At 48.1% G+C, this 26,087-nt stretch overlaps 1 protein-coding gene across 2 annotated transcripts; it reads right to left on the minus strand.

Annotated features, from left to right (window-relative positions):
• Positions 1 to 367: 367 nt before the first annotated feature.
• LOC118382175 (histone-arginine methyltransferase CARM1) lies at positions 368 to 25,937 on the minus strand. Of its 2 annotated transcripts, none has more exons than XM_052519341.1 (16): positions 25,711 to 25,937; positions 23,167 to 23,289; positions 22,701 to 22,807; positions 22,437 to 22,541; positions 22,158 to 22,268; positions 20,409 to 20,586; positions 20,111 to 20,201; positions 16,001 to 16,082; positions 9,262 to 9,347; positions 8,523 to 8,612; positions 8,034 to 8,171; positions 3,218 to 3,307; positions 2,989 to 3,101; positions 2,475 to 2,552; positions 2,279 to 2,347; positions 368 to 2,073 (listed from the first exon to the last, which is right to left on the minus strand). In XM_052519341.1, the coding sequence occupies exons 1-16, from the start codon at positions 25,850 to 25,852 to the stop codon at positions 1,916 to 1,918; spliced, it is 1,761 nt and encodes a 586-aa protein (XP_052375301.1). In that variant the 5' UTR covers positions 25,853 to 25,937; the 3' UTR covers positions 368 to 1,915. The 2 variants fall into 2 exon arrangements, with proteins under 2 accessions (XP_052375301.1, XP_052375300.1); XM_052519340.1 differs by having other exon boundaries at positions 23,167 to 23,292; positions 25,711 to 25,936.
• Positions 25,938 to 26,087: the final 150 nt, after the last annotated feature.

The raw sequence follows: 26,087 nt of genomic DNA on the forward strand, positions 1-26,087 counted from the left end.
CAGCCGAGCACTTCAGATGTGTGCTTGGAGGACATACATTTACAGCTATATTCCTTGGACACGTTAATGTCTGCTGACCATGTAGGCTCATAGTGTAAGGCACAAGATTTGACTTACCCTTATAAAATCAGATTTCATTAGTCGTCCCGAACTGCTGGTTTTGGTTAGGAAAATATGATCCTAGATCAGGGGCAATTTCTTACCTTGAGCAATACAAACAGGGGGCGGCACAATAGTCTTCCTGATGCACTTTCCATCAAGAGGTCCCAGAGAAAAGTAGTGTTTGAATGCTAAGCTAGCAACTATCACAACATTGGTGTTGAAATTCTAACTAATATCTCAAGTTAATTATAAGACCCGATCCAAAGATTTTTTTGGGGACTTCTCCACCAACATTTAATTTACTCCTTTTATACTTGTTTTTTGTTTGTTGCTTTTCTGTGAAACAAATAAAGACAACTGAAAAGTTAACCCTACAAACTAGCAAGACATTTTCTCTTCATAAAACTTGCTAAATCAAAATTTAAACTCAGTCCACAAATTGTGACTGGAAGCAATGCATACATGTCCATTAAGTCTTTGTATGAAGGTTGGGCAATCGACTTGCCCGGGAAAGGCGGGAGGAGAGGTTTAGATATGTTAGAGTCTGGATATCATAGGTAGTGAGGAGGGAAAGAGGTACCTCCGAACTCCCCACCTCAGTCTGAACCGCAGTCTTAAAGGAAACCGGGGAAGAATGTAAACTAGGATACAGCTGCTCCAACGGCCGACATCAGTGTCCTTGGTCCATACTGTCAGTCTGTGGGTTCATCCTGCTTCCACCAATACCATCGGCTCACTGCAATCCTGATTGGCTATGAAGTGGAGTGGGGGGCCGGGTCTGCTGCAGTGTCCTCGAAGCTCATTGGCTTTGGACAACACACCTCAATCAGAGTTGATGTTCTTCAAGATCACGTCCTACACACTGACATCTAGGCTACGTCTCAAATGACACCCTAGTCCCTATACAGTGCACTTCATTTGTCCATGTGGCTCTCGTCAAAAGTAGAGCACTGTATATGGAATAGGGTGTCTTTTGAGATAGTCTTTAGCCCAGTAGACCTAGGCTACCAGACAAACACCTTGGGGGGAGCTAGCTATCGCTCTGGAATGGGGCCGTTTAAGGAGAGAGGCTCTACAGGCAGGTGGAGAAGTACCTCGATATGAAAACAAAATGGCATCAGTGAGGGGTGTTCATAGTGTTCTACTGTACAGGAAAGCCCTCTGTCCTTTCAGTGCAGATCTGTAGTGGGGGACATCCAATCCAGCGATAGGGGGAGGGGGGATAGCGACTGGCTGTAGTGGATTGGGTTGGGTGTGTGTTTGGTAGAGGGTGAAGGGTGGGGCATCACACTGGCACTAGGGGAGGCGAAATGTCCAAAAGGGAGGGAACCTGGATAAAGGAGATGATACCTGCTGTACAGTCGTGCAATGAGTTATTTTTTGCAGCAAAAGTCTCTGTGTTCAATGTGTATGTGTAGGTGTACATGTGTCTGTAAAGCATAAAAAGGTCCAGTCAAACAAAGTTCAGTTCAGCTCAGCTCTCCATTCAGAAAAACTGCCAATTCTTTGTGCTGATCAGTCTGTCAGTTGAACGTAGAGGTGCTGCCACCCTCTGGCTGGACTGGTGATATCATAGCTGCTGCACGATGATGAGAGGGGGGGAGATGGGGAACAGCTCTCAAAGCGGAGAGAGCGGCGGGGAGGGACGGATATGAGAATAACTCCAGTGATAGAGAGATGGACAGTAAAGGAGAAAGGAAGGTGCTGAAGGGACAACACGACAGCACTGGTTTTGGTATTCTGGTTCTGGTCGGTCAGGGGGAGGGGCTAGTAGAGGTCATGCAGGGATTCGGAGGTGAAGGGTGACGAGGTCTTAACTCCCATAATGCATGGTGTTGCTAGGGATGGCCATGGGAGAGGCCATGGAGATGGCGGGTCCCCCCATGGTGAACTGGTTGGTGACGGGATAATGCTGCTGCTGTTGGTTAGAGCTGCTGCTGCTGCTAGGACCTGATTGGCCAGTAGAAGCTCCTGGAGAGATTGGGGGGGTGGGAGGGAGGGAGAAAGTGTTATCACCTTCCCTTGATTGGTTGTGGGCCAACTATGTCACAGCCCCCAGGTGCACATTTTGGTTTTCGCCCTAGCACTACATAGCTGGTTCAAAGAATCAAAATTTGAGGAGTTCGTTATTTAAATAATTTTAGGAAACCCTTGTATAGTGTATAAAGAGACGTACCCTGGACGATTCCGGTGCTCATGATGGAGCCCATCCTGGAGTGGGTGTGATTCACTATCCCTGTGTTCACTGAGGGCGGGAGCAGAGGAAATAGTGAGACTGTGTATTAACGCACACACAAACGTGCAAACACACACAGTCAGTCAGTCACACGGTCTGTGCTTGTCTGTCAGCCCATCAGTCCGTAGTATCCTACCGAGGGGGATGAGGTTGTTGTGGGACACCGTCGAGCCGCTGCCCATGACTGTACTGAGGTCATAGGCTGTAGGCATCCCTGAGAGAGAGAGAGAGAGATGAAAGGGTGAGACGGGGAAGAGAGTGAGATGGGGAGGAGAGAGAACGAGAGAGATGGGGAGAGAAAGGGAGCGAAATGGGAATAAAGCACAGCAGAACATTAGCATCCTTTCTCTCTCACACACCGTTTTCCCCTCAGAGAGAGCATGCATCCCCCATCTATCAGCTGCTCTGTCAGCCTGATCTATTCTGTGATATCCCTACAGTTTAGTAAGACATTTAGTCATGATGTTGTATGGATACTTTTGCTTGATGATGCTATCATGTGTCAGATTGTGTGTATCGTCTGTGCATTTATCTGACACAGCAGTGTTCTGCCTCATGCAGTGTGTGTGTGTGGGTTCTGCCCCATGCAGTGTGTGTGGGTATGTCCTCTGTGTGTCCTCTACCAGTGTCCTCTATGTGTGTGTATTTACCTGACACAGCCATGCCCTGGCTCATGCTGTAGGCCCCCCCAGTGTTCCACATGGTCTCAGAGGGGGAGGTGTAGTGCGACCCAGGAGGGGGGGTGGGGGTGCTGCCTGTGTACCTACAAAAACACACACACACACACACAACAACATACACGCCATGAGAGGGAGCTCCCCTTCCCCCCTCGTTATCCTGAATGGCACAGGCCGAGGGCAGCGGAACAGACCAACTCACCTGAAAAAGGGGTTCTTCAAGTCCAGGAGGTTGCTGGACTTGGAGCCTGTCTGGTCCACTTGGGCAACAATACTGATGTCGTAGCTTTGTCTGTGAGGAGGGAAGAGAGCCAGGGATTGGTATGGGAGGAGAGCCGGGGGTTGGTATGGGAGTAGGTGAGAATGGAGGTGGATAGATTAACACAGACAGACAGAGAAGCACAGATTCAGCAAGCACACATCTGTAATACACATATACACAGTGCTTTCGGAAGGTATTCAGACCCCTCGACGTTTTCCACATTTTATTACATAATTTTAAACATTTATTGTTATTTTATTTTTTAAATCCCTCAATCTTTTTATTTGTATTTTACCTTTATTTAACCAGGCAAGTCAGTTAAGAACACATTCTTATTTTCAATGACGGCCTGGGAACAGTGTTCAGGGGCAGAATGACAGATTTGTACCTTGTCAGCTCGGGGGTTTGAACTCGCAACCTTCCGGTTACTAGTCCAACGCTCTAACCACTAGGCTACGCTACCGCCCCAATCTAAACACAATACCTCAAAAGCAAAAACAAGTTTGTAGTTTCCTGATTTATATTATTTAAAAAAACTGAAATATAACATTTTCATAAGTATTTAAATCCTTTACTAAGTACTTTGTTGAAGCACCTTTGGCAGCAATTATAGCCTAGTCTTCTTGGGTAGGACGCTACAAGCTTGGCACACCTGTATTTGGGGTGTTTCTCCCATTCTTCTCTGCAGATCCTCTCAAGCTCTGTCAGGTTGGATGGGGAGCGTTGCTGCACAGCAGACCACCATAGTCCCTGTGCCCAAGAACACTAAGGTAACCTGCCTAAATGACTAGCGACCCGTAGCACTCACATCTGTAGCCATGAAATGCTTTGAAAGGCTGGTCATGTCTCACATCGATGCCATTTGCATACCGCACCAAAAAATCCACAGATGATACAATCTCTATTGCACTCCACACTGCCCATTCCCACCTGGACAAAAGGAACACCTATGTGAGAATGTTATTCATTGACTACAGCGCAGCATTCAACACATAGTGCCCTCAAAGCTCATCACTAAGCTCAGGACCCTGGGACTAAACACCTCTCTCTGCAACTGGATCCCGGACTTCCTTACGGGCCGCCCCCAGGTGGTAAGGGCAGGAAACAACACATCCACCACGCTGATCCTCAACATGGGGGCCCCTCAGGGGTGCGTGCTCAGTCCCCTCCTGTACTCCGTTCACTCATGACTGCACGGCCAGGCACGACTCCAACACCATCATTAAGTTTGCCGATGACAACAGAGGTAGGCCTGATCACCGACAACGTTGAGACAGCCTATAAGGAGGTCAGAGACCTGACCGTGCGGTGCAAGAAGAACAACCTCTCCCTCGATGTGATCAAGAGAAAGGAGATGATTGTGGACTACAGGAAAAGGAGGACTGAGCACACCCCCATTCTCATCGACGGGGCTGTAGTGGAGCAGGTTGAGAGCTTCAAGTTCCTTGGCATCCACATCACCAAACTAACATGGTCTAAGCCCACCAAGGAAGTCGTGAAGAGGGCATGACAAAACCCATTTCCCCTCAGGAGGCTGAAAAGATTTGTCATGGGTCCTCAGATCCTCAAAAGGTTCTACAAGCTGCACCATCGAGAGCATCCTGTCGGGTTGCATCACTGCCTGGTATGGCAACTGCCTGGCCTCCGACCACACGGCACTACAGAGGGTAGTACGTACGGCCCAGTACATCACTGGGGCCAAGCTTCCTGCCATCCAGGATCTCTATACCAGGCAGTGTCAGAGGAAGGCCCTAAAAATTGTCAAAGACTCCTGCCACCCTAGTCAGACTGTTCTCTCAGATACCGCACGGCAAGCGGTACCGAAGCGCCAAGTCTAGGTCCAAGAGGCTTCGAAGCAGCTTCTACCCCCAAGCCATAAGACTCCTGAACAGCTAATCAAATGGCTACCTAGACTATTTTTATTGCCCTCCCCCCTCTGCGCATCACAGAGAGGTAGCCATTTTTCCTCCCGGTCCTAGTGAAAAGCCAACTGTCCCGGTTGATATATTATCGAATAGATATTTTAAAAACACCTTGAGGATTGATTATAAAAAACATTTGCCATGTTTCTGTCGATATTATGGATATAATTTGGAATTCTTGCCTGCGTTGTCGTGACTGCTATTTCCGGTGGATTCCTCTGCATAACGCATCAAACTAACGGAGGTATTTGGATATAAAAATATCTTTATGGAACAAAAGGAACATTTGCTGTCTAACTGGGAGTCTCGTGAGTGAAAACATCCAAAGCTCATCAAAGGTAAACAATTCATTTGATTGCTTTTCTGATTGGTGACCAAGCTTCCTGATGCTAAGTGTACATAATGCTATGCTGGGCTATCGATAAACTTACACAAACACTTGTATTGCTTTTGCTGTAAAGCATCATTTCAAAATCTGAGACAACAGGGTGATTAACAAAAGGCTATGCTGTGTTTCGCTATATTTCACTTGTGATTTCATGAATATGAAAATTTTCTAGTAATATTTGTTGACTGTTGCGCTATGCTATTCAGCGTTGCTGATGACAAATATACCGGATCCGGGATGGGTTAATAACTAAGGTTAATAACTCTACCTACATGTACATATTACCTCAATTACCTTGACACAGGTACCCCCTGTATATAGCCATTGTTATTTACTGCTGTTCTTTTATTATTAGTTATTCTTATGGCATACTTTTTTATTGGCATTTTCTTAACTGGATTGTTGGTCAAGGGCTTGTAAGTATGCATTTCACAGTAAGGTCTACACCTGTTGAATTTGGCGCATGTGACAAATACAATTTGATACGATTTTCTGGTCTCTCCAAACATGTTTGATCGGGTTAAAGTCCGGACTCTGGCTGGCCACTCAAGGTTATTCAAAGACTTGTCCCGAAGCCACGTCTGCATTGTCTTGGCGGTGTGCTTAGAGTTGTTGTCCTGTTGGAAGGTGAACCTTCGCCTGAGTGCTCTACAGCTGGTTTTCATCAAGGATCTCTCTGAACTTTGCTTTGTTCATTTTGCCTCGAACCTAACTAGTCTCCCAGTCCCTGCCTCTGAAAAACATCCCCACAGCATGATGCTGCCATCACCATGCTAGGGACGTAGGGATGGTGCCAGGTTTCCACCAGATGTGACACTTGGCATTCGGGCCAAAGAGTTCAATCTTGGTTTCATCAGACCAGAGAATTTTGTTTCTCATGGTCTGAGAGTCCTTTAGGTGCCTTTTGGCAAACTCCAAGCAGGCTGTCATGTGCATTCCATCTGGCCACTCTACCATTAAGGCATGATTGGTGGAGTGCTGCAGAGATGGTTGTCCTTCTGGAAGGTTCTCCCATCTCTACAGATGAACTCTGGAGCTCTGTCAGAGTGATCATCGGGTTCTTGGTCACCTCCCTGACCAAGGCCCTTCTCCCCAGATTGCTCAGCTTGGCCGGGAGGGCAGCTCCAGTAAGAAAGAGTCTTGGTGGTTCCAAACTTCTTCCAATTTAAGAATGCTGGAGGCCACTGTGTTCTTTGGGGACCTTCAATGGTGCAGAAATGTTTTGGCACCCTTCTCCAGATCTGTGCCTCGACACTATCCTGTCTCGGAGTTTCCCAACAATTCCTTCGACCTCATTGCTTGGTTTTTGCTTTCACATGCACTGTCAGCTGTGGGACCTTATATAGACAGGTGTGTGCCTTTCCAAATCATGTCCAATTAATCTAATTTATCACAGGTGGACTCCAATCAAGTTGTAACAGCTCAAGGATGATCAATGGAAACAGGATGCACCTTAGCTCAATTTCCAGTCTCATAGCAAAGGGTCTGAATACTTAAGTAAATAAGGTAAGTTCATGTATTTTAAATACATTTGCAAACATTTCTACAAACTTGTTTTCGCTTTGTCGTTATGTGTGTGTAAATTGCTGAGGATTTTATTTATTTAATACATTTTAGAGTAAGACTATAACCTCACAAAATGTAGAAAAAGTCAAGGGATCTGAATACTTTCCCAATGCACTGGGTAGCTCCAAAAGTTAAGGCAGTGAGCTCCAAAAGTATTGAGGCAGTGAGCTCCAAAAGTATTGAGGCAGTGAGCTCCAAAAGTATTGAGGCAGTGAGCTCCAAAAGTATTGAGGCAGTGAACTCCAAAAGTATTGAGGCAGTGAGCTCCAAAAGTATTGAGGCAGTGAACTCCAAAAGTATTGAGGCAGTGAACTCCAAAAGTAGAGGCAGTGAGACATTTTGTTGTTTTGATACATGAGGTTGCAGACGCACAAATATCATCCACGACCCCCCACCCCACCAAATGCTAACCTCCCCTGTTATTGTAGTGGTGAGAGGTTAGCATGAGGTTACACTAACTTCCTCACCAATTATTTACCATTCATTCAGGAATATATGTAATCATGGTAGCATCCACAGTATTTAGAAACATTATATTGTTATTTACAATAAAAGTGACTCAAAAATGATAATTCATTAGTTTCCATTAATTTAAATTGGGCACAAAATAATTGGAACCTATTTCTAAATGGTTCACCTGATATGGATGAAAATTAAATTAAAGCTGACAGTCTGCACTTCATCCCCATAGTCATTGTATGAGGCAATTTTCTTTATAATTGTCGCTGTCCAAATACCTTTGGAGCTCAGTGTATATCACCTACTTCATTTAGAATTGTCATGTAACACAAGCCTGGGTCTAGAGGTAAATGGCAACATACTAACACCAAAGCCTCCCCTCCCCAACAGACTCCCAGTAGATCCCTCTACAGTCTCTCACCTCTTGTTGGCGATGAGCAGCGCTGTGCCGGAAAGTGTGTCTCCTGCCTTGGTGAAGAGAGGTGACTGGAGCAGACAGCGGACCTGGTACCAGTGGGTCAGGGGCTCTGTGGGGGCTGTAGAGAGCCACACTGTCACCCTGCAGAGAGGGGGGGGATTAGAGGTCAGAATACTTTAAGGTTCAATCAGCGTCATCCTACTACTGTACAAGCATGGTCAGATATTCAGTAGGAACAGCCCTTTACAACTTATTGTGAAATGTTTCTATAGTGAATGTATTGTACTATATTGTATTGCTTTTAAGTTGTAGCCGCTTTCTGTCTTTGTGTTTATTACAATGTCTGTGAGAAAAACCAAGTGATGAAAGAAAAAGGAAAGTGACGGTATAGCTGTAGTCAGGATCCATGTAGGTCAGGAGTCCTGGATCAAGTGATTTTACTCCTGACCACACACACTTCAGTCCTGGTTATGGCAGCTCAGGCCAACTTACATTGATCCCATGAACGCTACGTCGAACCAGAAGGCCAGGCCGTGCACCAGCCCTGAGTGCATCATATGGAACTTAAAGGGAATCTCTATCCTGAAAGAGAGAGCGAGAGAAGGGAAGAGAGAGGGAAAGAGAGAAGAGTGGGATAAGCGTTAGTCTAGTTAAAGGGGCAATCAGCTGTTGCTACATCCATTTTTTGGACTTATAAATTAATGAGATATACCCATTAAGTCTTGAAGAATATAACTTATAAATACCTCATGAGCTTAGTTCAACGCCCGTACCCCATCAGAACCCAAAATATAAGTTTGTTTTACTCCAATGTTTGTAAACAACGTAAATGTAAACAATATATATCGTCAAAACATGGTTGAAACTATAATGTTGATATCATGGATGGTCAGTCCTTGCATCCATAGCTCAGTCTATGAATTTGAGAGTGGTTACATTTCTCCAACCCCATCCCTCCGCTTTTTACATAAAGGACGGGGAATTCGCTTCGTTATCGTTACTACTGCTGATTGCTGCTTTAAGGTTATTTTTAGACACTAGAAGGAATTATGTAGTATTTTTGCTGATGTAGAAAATTCAAAATCGGAAGTAGGCCCATATTAGAGAAGTAGGACATCCCTACATTCAGTAACATGTATCTACGCATCTCAATTCTCAACTCAATCTATGAATAACAATTCAATAATAAATATATGAGGGAATAACAGACACAGACAGACGGCACACAGACCTGTACAAATCCTCCTCTTTGGCCTCCAGGAAGTTGACTGTGTATTTGACAGACTTGGCCATCAAGATACGGATATCAAATGTGTCCTGAGAGGTGGAGGGAAAGAAAAAAGAGGAAGGAGAGAGACGGGGAAGAGGGAAGCAAGAGTATCCAGGTAAGTCCCAGTGAGGTAGACATTTTTTACGGCAGCATTGGCTAGAGTGGGTACGGAGACGGTCTATGCCTTAATTGAATGATCTACAACAGAGGCTGTACCCAGAATCAGGCCCTCCGGCCGGGCCCGGCTCGCCCAGCAGAGTAACAGAGTAGGCACGGAGGAGGCCTACCCAGCTTACTACCGCTGGAAAATGATGTGTATGTGTCGGTGTGTGTCGCTGTGTGTGATAAAAAGGGTTGAGATGAATTCAATGAATACCCATTATGAGCAGTGATAGTGCTGTTGAAATCTCACTGTTGGTTCTGTGGTGTTAGACTGGGGGAGCTGGACTGGGCGAAAACATTGGGATCCTAAATGCAGACCGCTTCTAACTTATTTATCCCAGCCGTCATAACACACACAGTGTGACGGTGGTATCTTCTACCACAAACACACACTCCCATACAGTCCATCTCCTATCCTGCATCAGCATTTGCCCATAAACACACACACCTCATGTACCACCCTTAAGACATAAACAAACACACAGGCCAGTCCGTACTATGCAACCCAATTTTCCACAAACAGCTCGTCCCCACATACCCCCTGACTATTTCAGGCCTTAAACACCCCTCCCATGAGACACGTGATGCCGCGGAGCTGAGCAGACGTTGACAAACCGAGCTCTTCAAAGTTATTCCATTTTTACCTAAATAACAACGTTGAAACAATATTCTAACACCGGCTGATAAATTGTCAAGTACTTACCTTCCCAAAGAGCCATGGACCTCCGACCGAGAGGCAAGAAGGACGACCAAAACGTTGTTGATTCCCAAGATAACGATAACGCTACAGCGAGCAAGATTAGCATTAGCCCTCATAACTCAAGACGACAGTTCCAGACTGTTGCTCTCAGCAGCCTCTTGCGAGCCTGCCGACATGCTGGCTACTCTCCTCCGGGAAATTCAGGATGGTAACAGAGGTCTTTCTCTGAAAATCGATAAGAAATCGGCTGAACTCCATTCTTCCATTGACGACCTCAAATCCTCCATGAATGATCTCCTTTTGAGAACGACTGAGGCAGAGCTGCGCATTCGCACAGTTGAAGATACCATCGCTAGACATGACCAGGTCTTGACACAACTGCAAAAGGACAATGCCTACCTCAAAAACAAAGTAGATCAGATGGAGAACCAGAGTAGACGTAGTAATATCCGTGTGGTGGGATTGAAAGAGGACAGCGAGGGCCGTGACCCGGTCCGTTTCTTCACTCAATGGATCCCGGAGGTCCGAGGCATAATCAACTTCACCAAGCCGCTGGAAATCGAACGCGCCCACAGAACATCAGCGCCGAAACCCCGGCCAGATGAGCTCCCACGAGCCGTCCTGATCAGGTTCCCCCGTTTCCAAGACAGAGAGAAGATACTGCAACTCGCAAGAGCCAAAGGGGACATCGCCATCGATGGGAAGAGGGTCAGCCTTTTCCCGGATATGAGCGCGGACCTCGCCAGACGCCGCAAGCAGTTCAGACCTGCCGCCAAAGCACTGAAGGAGAAGAACATCACCGGCTACCTCATCCACCCTGCGAGGATGAAAGTTCAGTACAAAGGCCGAAGCCATCTCTTCAACACACCGGGAGAAGTGCACACTTTTCTCAAAGAACTGAGCAACGTCTGAGTCTGAGCCAGGACGGTCTCTCTGGGGGATAAAATGCAGTTTGTTTGTTTTCTCTTATCCGGATTGAACTGATGGTATCTCCCGGTCACTTTAATTGATTTGTACATTTTCAACTAACCGTATCTTCCCGGGGTGAGTTCTATTACATTTACAGGAGAGTATATTTTGGTTTAGTCCATATATACTGGGCGAAGCAATAAGTGGGTTTAGGCCCACTGCTTTCCCCCTCATTTATGTTAATCTTTCGTAAAGAGACTCAAGCAGCCCTTACCGTGGGCAGTAAATATTCAGCCATAAATATCTATTCACAACGTTTGTTTTCAATTTAGAGAGCTCGCAGGTTTTAGTTTACGCCAAGGTTTAGCTAGTAAGAGCAAGATGGAAAGCGAGCAGCAACGTATCTCTACAAGTGTATTCATGTTTGATTGTTGGGACTGTTGTTCTAGTCTGACAATCGGGGTGGGTGGGATAAAAAAAAAAAAATGTATCCCCCTTTTCTATGTTTATTGTTTCCTTCTTAAAGAGACACACAGGTCACTTTTGTTCTCAAACCAAAGTTGAAACATTTCCTAATTATCTGCATATGATAGATTTCTATTCAGTTACATATTTGAAAGCCAACCTATGCTTAATCCACTAAAATATGTCACATTCAACGTAAAAGGTCTTAACAGCCCGATTAAAAGGAAAAGAGTCTATACATACCTTAAGAAATTAAAGGCAGACATTGTGTTTTTACAAGAAACACATCTTACAGCCAGTGAACACAAGAAATTGAAGTGGGAATGGGTAATTTTGATAAGTAGACACATCCCCTTCTGCGTCAACAACACCATCTCTGATCCCTCTGGCAGGTTTATTTTGGTGCAGGGGCATATGTTTTCAGAGTCTTGGACCCTATTGAATATTTATGCTCCTAACTTCGATGACCATATTCTTATTCAGAATGTCTTCCTTCAGGTTGCTCAAGCACCACCAGGATGGCTACTGGTTGGAGGAGATTTTAATTTTTGCTTAGATACAGTTCTTGATAGGTCTTCTTATAAACCCTCACTTCTTACCAAAGCCGGCAAGCTCACCATGTCATTCATGAAAGATCTCAATTTACTAGACATCTGGAGACAGTTGCACCCACAGGATAGGGACTACTCTTTTTATTCACACCCACACAAGACACACACACGCATAGATAACTTTTTACTTTCGACACAACTGTTTCATAGAGTGTTAGATGTCGAGTATCTCCCCAGATTGCTTAGTGACCATTCTCCTCTGGTATTATCAATCTCCATTCCTACCAAGGTAAATGGAACATATAGATGGAGACTAAATTCTACACTTCTAAAGCAACCTGAATTTTGTGCATTCATCAAAGAGCAGATCAATATTTTTACTTTGACAAACAAACCCCCTGCTCCTGACAGCTTCATTCTTTGGGACACATTGAAGGCCTATCTGAGGGGACAGATTATTTCCTATACTAAAAGGCTGAAGAAAAAACACGGTGCGGAACTGAGTGCCCTTGAATCTGAAATCTCCGAGCTAGAGAAAACCTACCAAAGAGGCCCGACTAAAGATCTATACAGGCTTTTGGTAAATAAAACACTTAAATATAATATTCTGAACACATATCAAGCTGAGAGGGCCATCACTAAATCAAAACAGCGTTATTATGAGCTTGGAGAGAAAGCTCAAAGTATTGGCATGGCAACTGAAAGCAGAGGAATGTAAGAGGACAATTAATCATTTACATTTACATTTAAGGCAGACGCTCTTATCCAGAGCGACTTACAAATTGGTGCAAACACCTATGACAACCAGTGGAAAACTGCATCTAAATCTTGTTGGGGGAAAGAAGGATATCTAGGTATTCCTTGAAGAGGTGGGGTTTCAGGTGTCTCCGGAAGGTGGTGATTGCCTAGAAACTCTTAAAGAGATAATACTGAAATTTTAAGAAATACTATGAAGACCTCTACACTTCCCAATCAAGCGATGATCTATCAGAGATAGACTCCTTTCTCTCCTCTCTCAACCTCCCATGCCCTGAACACTTCTCAGTCCCTGAATTGTTGGAGGCCATTAAATCCTTACCTTCTAATAAATCTCCTGGGGAGGATGGCTTCCCTCCAGAGTTCTATAAAGAATTTAGGGAGCTGTTGGTCCCCTACCTTATGGAGGTACTTAAAAAAGCCAGAAGACAACTGCTTTCCAGAGTCCTTCTCTCAAGCAGTGATTACTGTAATCCACAAGAAAGGGAAAAACCCGCTAAAGTGAGCCTCCTATAGACCAATCTCTCTCCTTAATAACACAGATTGTAAACTGGTCACCAAGATGCTATCGAAGAGACTGGAGTCATGTCTTCCCTGTTGGTCAACCCAGATCAGACTGGCTTCATAATTAATAGATTGTCCTCCAATAATCTCAGAAGGTTCTTTGATATAATTCACCTTGCTAACAAAAACAAAATACCTGGTGTCGCAGTCTCCCTCGACACTGAAAAGGCCTTTGATAGGGTTGAATGGCCTTACCTCTTTCGCGTCTTGGAAAAGTTCGGTTTAGGTACCGTGTTTGTAAATTTGATAAAAATCACTCTACAAATCTCCTAAAGCTAGGATTGCTACCAATGGGATTACTTCCTCCTCTTTCCCCCTCTATAGGGGGAACAGACAAGGTTGCCCAATTAGCCCCCACCTCTTTGCCCTCGCCATCGAACCGTTGGCTGAGGCTATTAGAACGTGCCCTGACATACATGGCTTCGAGGTGGGCCCCCATACCCATAAATTATCACTCTTTGCGGACGACCTTGTCTTATTCCTAACAAACCCAGAACACTCCCTCTCTCACTTGCAGATCCTACTACAGTGTTATAGTTCTTTCTCTGGATATAAGGTCAATCTTGATAAAAGTGAAATCTTACCGTTGTCTGTCTTTGACCATCATACCATCAAGCACAAGTTTCCTTTTAGATGGTCTCCTATGGGCTTCACATATTTGGGCATAATGGTGGATGGTAATCTGAACAACCTCTATAAACTCAATCTGGCCAGTTTGTTGCAAAAGGTGGAGGTTGACCTTTGTAAATGGATGGACCTACCTCTCACTCTACTGGGTAGAATCAATGTAATTAAAATGAATGTCCTGCCCAGGTTTCTATATCTGTTTCAATCTCTCCCTATCCCTGTTCCCGCAGCATTTTTTTCCTCTCTCGACAAGCTGACCAGACGGTTTATCTGGCACGGCAAAACCCCTAGGGTTGGCCTGGATAAACTGACCCTTGATTTACAGTCAAGGGGGCTTAAACCTCCCCAATTTTAGAATGTACTACTTACTGGGCTGCACAGTCTAGGTTTCTGGCTCAGAGATTTGACAATGGTCCCTCTCCCTCATGGTTGAACATTGAAAAGCTTGAGGTAAATGATGACACTGGGGCAGATTTGTTTTACAAATGGGACAGAAAATCTATAAAAACCATCACAGACAACCCTTTAATCATACATTCTGTCCTGGCATGGTGCAAACTGCATGAGCTGTTCGGACGAGGGGGATTCCTTTCCCCTAAAACCCCTTTATGGAATACAATAGATTGATCCCTATGTTTTTACAGAATAGTAACTTTGGACCATGGTCTGATAAGGGGATCACTCTTCTGGAACATTGTTACGAGGAAGGAGTTCTTATGTCTTTTGATCAGCTGAAACAGAAATACCACTTGCCTAACAGGGACTTCTTTAGCTACCTACAACTACGAAACTTTATTAGGGTGACTCTCAAGGGACAATGGAACCTACCTAAGATGTCACCTATTGAACAACTCTGCCACGCAGACCAACCACTGTTCAAGACCATTTCCCGTGTTTACAATGCTCTTATGTCAGGACTAACACTGCCTGGGCTAGATAAACCCCGACTTAGATGGGAGAGAGATCTGGGTATTGATCTTGATGAGGATCTATGGAGTGACCTATGCAGGGATGGGGTTACATCCACATTGAACTCCAGATACAGACTGATCCAGTTTAATTTCCTCCATCAGCTCTATATCACTCCATCTAGACTGCACAGGTTCAACCCAGATATCTCCTCCCTATGTTTTAGATGTGGCTCAGATGAAGGAACATTCCTCCATTCCACTTGGCAGTGTTCAAAACTACACGGTTTCTGGCAGGGGTATGCGATACCATATCCTCAATTCACGGGGTTGCATTCCCTTTAGACCCGGAGGTCTGTCTACTGGGTAACTTTACTAACACCAATCTTAGGCAAAGCCATACTATAAAGCTAACAGAAATATTGCTTGCGATTGCCAAGAAATGAATTGCCTTGAAATGGAAATTGGATTCCTCCCTGCCAGTTGCAATGTGGCTTTCGGAAGTTAATAGTTGTATCCCTTTGGAGAAAATCATTTACTGCTTGAGGAATAAGTTAAAGACATTTGACAGAATTTGGCAACCTTTTATTGACTATATGGAGAATCTCCCCCCACATCTCATTGATTGAATCTATATATAATCCTCACATAATGTTTCACACGTAATGTATAATATGTAGCCTACGGCAGGTGATCCAATGTCTCGGTTATTTTTTTATTTTAATTTTTATATTTTATTATTGTATGTTTGTTTATATAACTATAATTATAATTAATTTTTGTTACGTTCGTCTGTTACTGTCACTTTGTCCTATCGTTGTCTAATATCTTTTCCCTTTTGTTTTGAATGTTCTTAACTGGAAAATGCAAAAATAAAATATATATATATAAAAAAATAAAAAAAACACCCCTCCCATATACATTTCCTAGTTAACCGCATCCCTGCACCCCAATCATCTGGGGGGGGGGTATCGCTTTAACCGACATGGTGTGCGGGGCAGGCAATGTCAGAAGATAGGTGTTCAAGAGTCTGACATACAACTGAGAATTCTACGTACCACAATGGGCTGGCGAAAGTACTCATCCACCGCTGCTCCTCGCAGGGCTGAGAGGTCCACACCATGGAAGGAAGGCTGGTACCTGAATGAGGGAGTGAGAGAGAATCATCATCAACTCAATCCCATCAACTACAGCAGCCCAATGAAAAGTGACTGATATCTCTGTACATTCACTGCTTCTACTCCCAGAGCTTCTTCTCTTGCCACTTCCCCCTCTGTCCCTCCAACCCCATCCTTCCTCCCACTCCCCGTTTCTCTCCTCCCTCCCCTCCTACTCCCCGTTTCTCTCCTCCCTCCCCTCCTACTCCCCGTTTCTCTCCTCCCTCCCCTCCTACTCCCCGTTTCTCTCCTCCCTCCCCCTCCTACTCCCCGTTTCTCTCCTCCCTCCCCTCCTACTCCCCTCCCTCCCCTCCTACTCCCCGTTTCTCTCCTCCCTCCCCTCCTACTCCCCGTTTCTCTCCTCCCTCCCCTCCTACTCCCCGTTTCTCTCCTCCCTCCCCCTCCTCCTCCCACCTTCTCTCCTCCCTCCCCTCCTACTCCCCGTTTCTCTCCTCCCTCCCCTCCTACTCCCCGTTTCTCTCCTCCCTCCCCTCCTACTCCCCTCCCTCCCCTCCTCCTCCCCGTTTCTCTCCTCCCTCCCCTCCTCCTCCCTCCCTCCTACTCCCCGTTTCTCTCCTCCCTCCCCTCCTACTCCCCGTTTCTCTCCTCCCTCCCCTCCTACTCCCCGTTTCTCTCCTCCCTCCCCTCCTACTCCCCGTTTCTCTCCTCCCTCCCCTCCTACTCCCCGTTTCTCTCCTCCCTCCCCTCCTACTCCCCGTTTCTCTCCTCCCTCCCCTCCTACTCCCCGTTTCTCTCCTCCCTCCCCTCCTACTCCCCGTTTCTCTCCTCCCTCCCCTCCTACTCCCCGTTTCTCTCCTCCCTCCCCTCCTACTCCCAGTTTCTCTCCTCCCTCCCCTCCTACTCCCAGTTTCTCTCCTCCCTCCCCTCCTACTCCCAGTTTCTCTCCTCCCTCCTCCTACTCCCAGTTTCTCTCCTCCCTCCCCTCCTACTCCCCGCTTCTCTCCTCCCTCCCCTCCTACTCCCCGTTTCTCTCCTCCCTCCCCTCCTACTCCCCCCGTTTCTCCCTCCCTCCCCTCCTACTCCCCGTTTCTCGCCTCCCTCCCCTCCTCCCCCTCCCCGTTTCTCTCCTCCCTCCCCTCCTACTCCCCTCCCCGTTTCTCCCTCCCTCCCCTCCTACTCCCCGTTTCTCTCCTCCCCCCCTACTCCCCGTTTCTCTCCTCCCTCCTCCCTACTACCCCGTTTCTCTCCTCCCTCCCCTCCTACTCCCGTTTCTCTCCTCCCTCCCCTCCTACTCCCCGTTTCTCTCCTCCCTCCCCTCCTACTCCCGTTTCTCTCCTCCCTCCCCTCCTACTCCCCGTTTCTCTCCTCCCTCCCCTCCTACTCCCCCTTCTCCCCTCTTCTCCCCTCCTACTCCCCCGTTTCTCTCCTCCCTCCCTCTCCTACTCCCCGTTTCTCTCCTCCCTCCCCTCCTACTCCCCGTTTCTCTCCTCCCTCCCCTCCTACTCCCCTCCTACTCCGTTTCTCCTTCCCTCCTCCTACTCCCCGTTTCTCTCCTCCCCCCTCCTACTCCCGTTTCTCTCCTCCCTCCCCTCCTACTCCCCGTTTCTCTCCTCCCTCCCCTCCTACTCCCCGTTTTCTCTCCTCCCCCTCCTACTCCCCGTTTCTCTCCTCCCTCCCCTCCTACTCCCCGTTTCTCTCCTCCCTCCCCTCCTACTCCCCGTTTCTCTCCTCCCTCCCCCTACTCCCCGTTTCTCTCCTCCCTCCCCTCCTACTCCCCGTTTCTCTCCTCCCTCCCTCCTCCTACCCCTCCTCCCCTCCCCGTTTCTCTCCTCCCCCCCTCCTACTCCCCGTTTCTCTCCTCCCTCCCCTCCTACTCCCCGTTTCTCTCCTCCCTCCCCTCCTACTCCCCGTTTCTCCCCTCCCTCCCCTCCTACTCCGTTTCCTCCTCCCCTCCTCCCGTTTCTCTCCTCCCCCCTCCTACTCCCCGTTTCTCTCCCCTCCTACTCCCCGTTTCTCTCCTCCCTCCCCTCCTACTCCCCGTTTCTCTCCTCCCTCCCCTCCTACTCCCCGTTTCTCTCCTCCCTCCTCCTACTCCCCGTTTCTCTCCTCCCTCCCCTCCTACTCCCCGTTTCTCTCCTCCCTCCTACTCCCCGTTTCTCTCTTCCCTCCCCTCCTACTCCCCGTTCTCTCTCCTCCTCCTCCTACCAGTTTCTCTCCCTCCTCCCCTCCTACTCCCCGTTTCTCTCCTCCCTCCCCCTACTCCCAGTTTCTCTCCTCCCTCCCTCCTACTCAGTTTCTCTCCCTCCCTCCCCCCTACTCAGTTTCTCTCCTCCCTCCCCTCCTACTCCCCAGTTTCTCTCCTCCCTCCCCTCCTACCCCCCCCCGTTTCTCTCTTCCCTCCCCTCCTACTCCCCGTTTCTCTCTTCCCTCCCCTCCTACTCCCCGTTTCTCTCCTCCCTCCCCTCCTACTCAGTTTCTCTCTTCCCTCCCCTCCTACTCCCCGTTTCTCTCCTCCCTCCCCTCCTACTCAGTTTCTCTCCTCCCTCCCCTCCTACTCAGTTTCTCTCCTCCCTCCCCTCCTACTCAGTTTCTCTCCTCCCTCCCCTCCTACTCAGTTTCTCTCCTCCCTCCCCCTACTCAGTTTCTCTCCTCCCTCCCCTCCTACTCAGTTTCTCTCCTCCCTCCCCTCCTACTCAGTTTCTCTCTTCCCTCCCCTCCTACTCCCCCCGTTTCTCTCCTCCCTCCCCTCCTACTCAGTTTCTCTCCTCCCTCCCCCCCTACTCCCCGTTTCTCTCCTCCTCCCCTCCTACTCCCCGTTTCTCTCCTCCCTCCCTCCCTCCCCGTTTCTCTCCTCCCTCCCCTCCTACTCCCCGTTTCTCTCCTCCCTCCTCCTACTCCCCGTTTTCTCTCCTCCCTCCCCCGTTTCCCCCTTTCTCGTTTCCCCTCCTCCTCCTACTCCCCGTTTCTCTCTTCCCTCCCCTCCTCCCTCCCCGTTTCTCTCTCCCTCCCCTCCTACTCCCCGTTTCTCTCCTCCCTCCCCCTCCTACTCCCGTTTCTCTCCTCCCTCCCCTCCTACTCCCCGTTTCTCTCCTCCCTCCCCTCCTACTCCCCGTTTCTCTCCTCCCTCCCCTCCTACTCCCCGTTTCTCTCTCCCTCCCCTCCTACTCCCCGTTTCTCTCTTCCCTCCTCCCCTCCTCCCCGTTTCTCTCCTCCCTCCCCTCCTACTCTTTCTCCCTCTTCCCTCCCCCTCCTACTCCCCGTTTCTCTCCTCCCTCCCCCCTACTCAGTTTCTCTCCTCCCTCCCCCTACTCAGTTTCTCTCCTCCCTCCCCCTACTCCAGTTTCTCTCCTCCCTCCCCTCCTACTCAGTTTCTCTCCTCCCCAGTTTCTCTCTTCCCTCCCCTCCTACTCCCCGTTTCTCTCTTCCCTCCCCTCCTACTCCCCGTTTCTCTCCTCCCTCCCCTCCTCCTCCCCGTTTCTCTCCTCCCTCCCCTCCTACTCCCCGTTTCTCTCCTCCCTCCCCTCCTACTCAGTTTCTCTCCTCCCTCCCCTCCTACTCAGTTTCTCTCCTCCCTCCCCTCCTACTCAGTTTCTCTCCTCCCTCCCCTCCTACTCAGTTTCTCTCCTCCCTCCCCTCCTACTCAGTTTCTCTCCTCCCTCCCCCCCTACTCAGTTTCTCTCCTCCCTCCCCTCCTACTCCCAGTTTCTCTCCTCCCTCCCCTCCTACTCCCAGTTTCTCTCCTCCCTCCCCTCCTACTCCCAGTTTCTCTCCTCCCTCCCCTCCTACTCCCAGTTTCTCTCCTCCCTCCCCTCCTACTCAGTTTCTCTCCTCCCTCCCCTCCTACTCAGTTTCTCTCCTCCTCCCCCCTACTCCCAGTTTCTCTCCTCCCTCCCCTCCTACTCCCAGTTTCTCTCCTCCCTCCCCTCCTACTCAGTTTCTCTCCTCCCTCCCCTCCTACTCCCAGTTTCTCTCCTCCCTCCCCTCCTACTCCCAGTTTCTCTCCTCCCTCCCCTCCTACTCAGTTTCTCTCCTCCCTCCCCTCCTACTCACCAGAAGTTGGCCTTGGTGAACTGCTCCATGTAGAGCTGTTCGTCTGTGAAGGGGGCCAGGTGCACGTCACCGATGGTGGGGAACATTTTACCTGAGACACACATGAAGTCAGTTAATGATGGTACAATCACCAGTGGCTAGTCACGATGAATATGTCTCTCAGTTTTAAAATGTAGAATATTATTTACTGCTTGGGCTTCAAAATAATCTTTAGACCATTTGAAATTTTCTCCCTTTCTCCTTCCCCCCCTACTCTACCCCTTTCTATGCTCTCCCTCCAACCTTCCCCCTGTCTCACCACTAGGCTTGAGGAACTTCTTGGCGTGGAGGTAGCTCTCCAGCATCCTCTCGTTGAAGAGCATGTAGCCCATGGGCTCTGAGATGATGATGTCCACCTGCTCAGGTAGCGTAACCTCCTCTACTTTACCAGGGATCACCACCACACGGTCCCCCAGACGGTTAGTGTTCACCAGGACCTAGTGGGGGGGACACCAGAGGGTTAGTGTTCACCAGGACCTAGTGGGGGGACACACACACACCAGAGGATTAGTGTTGACCAGGACCTAGTGGAGGGGGGGACACACACACCAGAGGGTTAGTGTTCACCAGGACCTAGTGGAGGGGACACCAGAGGATTAGTGTTCACCGGGACCTAGTGGAGGGGACACCAGAGGGTTAGTGTTCACCAGGACCTAGTGGAGGGGACACCAGAGGGTTAGAGTTCACCAGGACCTAGTGGGGGGGGGACACCAGAGGGTTAGTGTTCACCAGGACCTAGTGGGGGGACACCAGAGGGTTAGTGTTCACCAGGACAGAGTGGGGGGACACCAGAGGGTTAGTGTTCCTCAGGACCTAGTGGAGGGGACACCAGAGGGTTACAGTTCACCAGGACCTCGTGGGGGGGACACCAGAGGGTTAGTGTTCACCGGGACCTAGTGGAGGGGACACCAGAGGATTAGTGTTCACCGGGACCTAGTGGAGGGGAAACCAGAGGGTTAGTGTTCACCAGGACCTAGTGGAGGGGAAACCAGAGGGCTAGTGTTCACCAGGACCTAGTGGAGGGGACACCAGAGGGTTACAGTTCACCAGGACCTTGTGGGGGACACACCAGAGGGTTAGTGTTCACCAGGACCTAGTGGGGGGGGACACACCAGAGGGTTAGTGTTCACCAGGTCCTAGTGGGGGGGGGGGGACACCAGAGGGTTAGTGTTCACCAGGACCTAGTGGGGGGCACCAGAGGGTTAGTGTTCACCAGGACCTAGTGGGGGGACACCAGAGGGTTAGTGTTCACCAGGACCTAGTGGGGGGGACACCAGAGGGTTAGTGTTCACCAGGACCTAGTGGAGGGGACACCAGAGGGTTAGAGTTCACCAGGACCTAGTGGGGGGACACCAGAGGGTTAGTGTTCACCAGGACCTAGTGGGGGGACACCAGAGGGTTAGTGTTCACCAGGACCCAGTGGAGGGGAAACCAGAGGATTAGTGTTCACCAGGACCTAGTGGGGGGGGACACCAGAGGGTTAGTGTTCACCAGGACCTAGTGGGGGGACACACCAGAGGGTTAGTGTTCACCAGGACCTAGTGGGGGGGGACACCAGAGGGTTAGTGTTCCTGGACCTAGTGGAGGGGACACCAGAGGGTTACAGTTCACCAGGACCTCGTGGGGGGGACACCAGAGGGTTAGTGTTCACCAGGACCTAGTGGGGAGGGACACCAGAGGGTTAGTGTTCACCAGGACCTAGTGGAGGGGACACCAGAGGGTTAGTGTTCACCAGGACCTAGTGGAGGGGACACCAGAGGGTTAGAGGGCACCCGGACCTAGTGGAGGGTTAGTGTGTGTGTGTGTATTAGAGTGAGACTGATACATCTGCCAGATTAATGGCTACATAGCATGTCAAGAAGAGGATAGGGTTAGAGCAGGGGTGGCAAACCTTTCAGCTCGAGGGCTTTGATTAGTTTGTCAAAATCAATTTGCGGGCCAGAAAAAGTGCAGTTAATTGAAAATATATAGGTCACTTAATTTCAGCATAGTTTAGTGTGTCTGTTACCTCTGCATGCTGGGCCATGGTGCTGGCCTCCACAGCGTAGACCTTCCTGGCCCCAGCCTGAGCAGCAAAGAATGACAGAATCCCTGAACCACAGCCCACATCCAACACCACCTAGAGAGAGAGAGGGGAATGGACTCTAATTCTTCCCCGATAAAGACATCAATGAAATCCAGCAGTGTCTACTGCCCAAACCAATTAAACAACAGTTTAGTTTCAAATACAGCAAAGGACTCAATTCAGAACAAGCTATATTTAAGTCCCAGGACAGTGCATCAGTACCTTGTCCTTGAAGTCAGTGTGGTTCTGGAGGATGGCCCTCTGATAGGTTCCTGTCCTGACGTAGTCCTGCATCATATTCTGCTGCTGGGAGAGGTAGCCATAGAACTGGAGGAGCGAAGGAGAGAGAGAGAGAACAAGGGAGTGAGAGGAAAATAAAGTGACAGAACAGCTTATTTTTCATGAGGTGTTTTAATATTGTCACTGAGCTAATAAAGGTTGGAATAAATTATTTATTGCAATGCATGGCAGATTCTGCGTGTGCACCTGGAAGTACTGTACTGCGGATGATTCCTCTGTCCTGTCGCTGAAGACCGACTGCTCTCCACTGTGGCCACGGCAGTTCTTCAGGAGGTTATAGAACGATGAGAACTCTGAGGAGATCGTCATAACACGTTATAAGCAGGACAAATCAGACATAAGTTATAAAACGGTCTTAAGCCAGTCATAATGGGGAGAAATCAAACAAACAATAATAATAACCAATTATAACAGTTCACAAGGATGACAGAGGCAAGACAAGTATGAGAAACAATAAGAATCTCTTTATGAGGACAAGAACATGTGCACTAGGACAGGGAGTCAAAGACAGACACACAGGAGACAGAGGGTCAATGACAGAGACAGATATATATAGCCTACTGGCAGGCAGTCAAAGACAGACAGAAAAAACAGACAGACAATGACAGCATTCTCCGAGAAAGAGTGGCGTTGGTTGCCGGGGGTTAGCTACCTGCAGGTGAGGTGAACTGTAGCAGGACGCTGTTGCAGCCCAGCGTGATGATGAACGACTGTTTCCCCACGCGACTGCACTCGGTGTCCCTGGAGACCGAACACTTGAACACACATGTCTCCTCTGCTGTGAGAGGAGTCATACAATAGTTAGGGCCCAGCAACACCCCTACAACAGGTCATTCGTCGAATAAGTGTGGCACAGGAGTACGTGGCTTACCGTAGGTCACACAACATGAAGAACAACATGCTAACAGAACTGGCCTGATCACACACAGCGCTTTATTGACTCAATTAGCATTATAGGATCTCATGCATAGCAGCAAGCAGAGAGCTATTTTTAACCTCCTTTAGCCGAGGGAAAGTCAGTAATTTCTTCTATTGAAGCTATTTCACACACACCCCTGGATGATTAAGATGACATAGTTTTAAAGACTGGATTTGTGAAAGCAATATATTGGCAAGGTAGGTCTAGTGCTGTGCCTACATGGCAGTGAGATAATCTGTGGTTTAATCCAGCAGTTGTGATGGGATTAAGACTAGCGCTGTTACTTAGATTACCCAGATGCAACATGTTTTATTAACAGACCAAACTAGCGACTGACACCGGATTAACCTGCGATAAATATGAGAGCGGGAGTGTGTGTGTTGCTTAACAAGTGTGTGTTCGATGCAAGGGCTGAGAGATAGAGTGCATGCTTTAAAATATGTAGGCTACAACCATCTCCCTCCACTAGACCTGGCCTGTCTACAAGGCCCACAGCTGAACATTGTGTGAAATGACAATGACAGATGGGGGACACGGACTGTCACTATAGACATGTTACAGATATGTAACAACCAGATGACAGGCATGTCAATGTTCTAACAGGATAATGTCAGGTCATAATAGACACTTGTCAAAGTGAAGAGCAAAATTGTGCTATTTTTGCTGGGTCAAGGCATTGCCCCTCATGGACAATGTAATTACACCCATTCCAGCACGATAGACAGACATTACTAATGTGCTGTGTTTGATTGAGGTGCTTTTGTGTCTATAATAAAGCAGAAATAAAATGATTGTGTGGCAAGACTCTGAGATTATTTTCCCAAGTGGAATTACTTTAGACTCAGTCGTGCTGCTCTATGTAGCAATTCAATCGGGAGTTAATTCCTGCCTGGTGTGGAAACGTTTATCTTCCATCATCATGGGAATTTTGGAAGAGGAAACGGCTGTTGGGCCTATGGACCGGACCAGGCAATCACACATATCAGAAAACTTTGATAGGACACCTTGAAAAACATCCTGCCACACATACATTTCTACTTTCCCCACAGCCCAAGCTTGACTGTATTAAAACTAGGGATATCACGGCTTCCTGAAAGGGACATCCCATATGTGCCTCACCGTGTAACAAAAGCTGCAAGCGCTCAGCGCGAGCACACAAGTGATCGACAGGGGAGTAGGGAGGTGGGGGACTAGCTGGCTATTGTTCAGGAGAGAACAAAGATGAATAACTAATACGAGCCTGGTTTATCTTATCGAAACACAAGGACCCATATTTAGCCTGTTTAAAAAAAATATATTTCGTTTATCGATATTTATTCACTCAGCTAGGCACCTACAGTAGATTAGATTGCCATAAAGTAGTACGCGGGAGCCACCGGGGTTAGCTTGCTTGTTTGCACCGCTACTAGTATGATCTGTGCGCAAAGACCACGTTCCAAAACAAAACACACTTTGAAGATACCCATCTCAAAGGGTCAAATGTTATCTTGCTTTATCATAACTATCTAACTAGCTAATAAAGAGGGCAATGCTCATATGACGCAGTTTGTTTTAACTGTTAGAACTCCGTGGCATTAAGGGCAAACCATTGCGTAGTATGGCTGATAGCTTATTGTTAATGGGGCAAACATGAAAGAGCACGTTAACATGTCAATTAGCTTTGGCTATCTGCGTCAATGTGTAGCGAGCTGGATAAAGTGCTCAGCTGCGGGATAGGATAGTGCATAATTGAAAGGCAATCTGGCGCTAAATTGTTAGCAAGTTGATATTAGTAAACAGGGGTAGATAGGTATCTAATGTGCTTGGTCACACTTAGCTTGCTGTCCAGGAAACGTCTCGTGTGAGCTAAAACAGACTACTTCGCATTAAATAAATACTTTAAAGAATAGTCCTCAAGACAAACAGATAGGAAATAAAAAAACGTGGTGCACAATCCACGAAATGAGCGCAGTAAGCTTGCTAAAGCTAACCACATATAGTTAGCTAAGCTAACAACAGTGTGCGCTGTCGTGGTGCTGGAGAAGTAACGTTAGCTAACTAAGTTATGTTAGCTAGCTAGCTAATAGCGATAAGCGAAAACAACAGTCCCCATTACGTTGGATTCTATAGGTGGAACCAGTCGGTTTTGAAGTGGAACCCGCACACACGTGCAAGACCAGGCACTCGCATCGGTTAGCTAGGCTAGCTTTTTAGCATTTAGCTCTGGCTAAGTTCGCCAGGGTAACAAGGAGCCCAGGCCGAACCGGGGTATGGAAGAGCTGTCTCAAGTCCACTCACCGTTGGAGAGGTTGATCAGGGCCGCGTCCTGTGTGGCTTTCACCTCCAGTCGTAGAGGCTGCTGCTCGGAGTGACGCTGTATTTCTCCGTTTGCGTCTCCGATAGAGAGGAGCCGCACGCCGGGAAACACCGACACCGCCATCTTCGATCTGTGGGAAGAGACAGCTCACTGTGGCCTCACATCCAGCGTTGGACGTGCACTCACGACAGGAAACGGGATACACACAGCTCTACCGCCACTCTGTGGCCGAGAGGCAAACTGCTTAGTGCAAATACAGTAGACTTTGCGCTGACTTCTGTTGTCACTGCTGTACACTTTCAGCAAAGACAGTATAGTTAGTTGGACAAAGAGAGAAATAGGGGATCTTGAATAATCA

This window comes from Oncorhynchus keta, chromosome 5 (genome assembly GCF_023373465.1).
Source record: "Oncorhynchus keta strain PuntledgeMale-10-30-2019 chromosome 5, Oket_V2, whole genome shotgun sequence".
In the NCBI taxonomy this organism is placed as follows: Eukaryota; Metazoa; Chordata; class Actinopteri; order Salmoniformes; family Salmonidae; genus Oncorhynchus; species Oncorhynchus keta.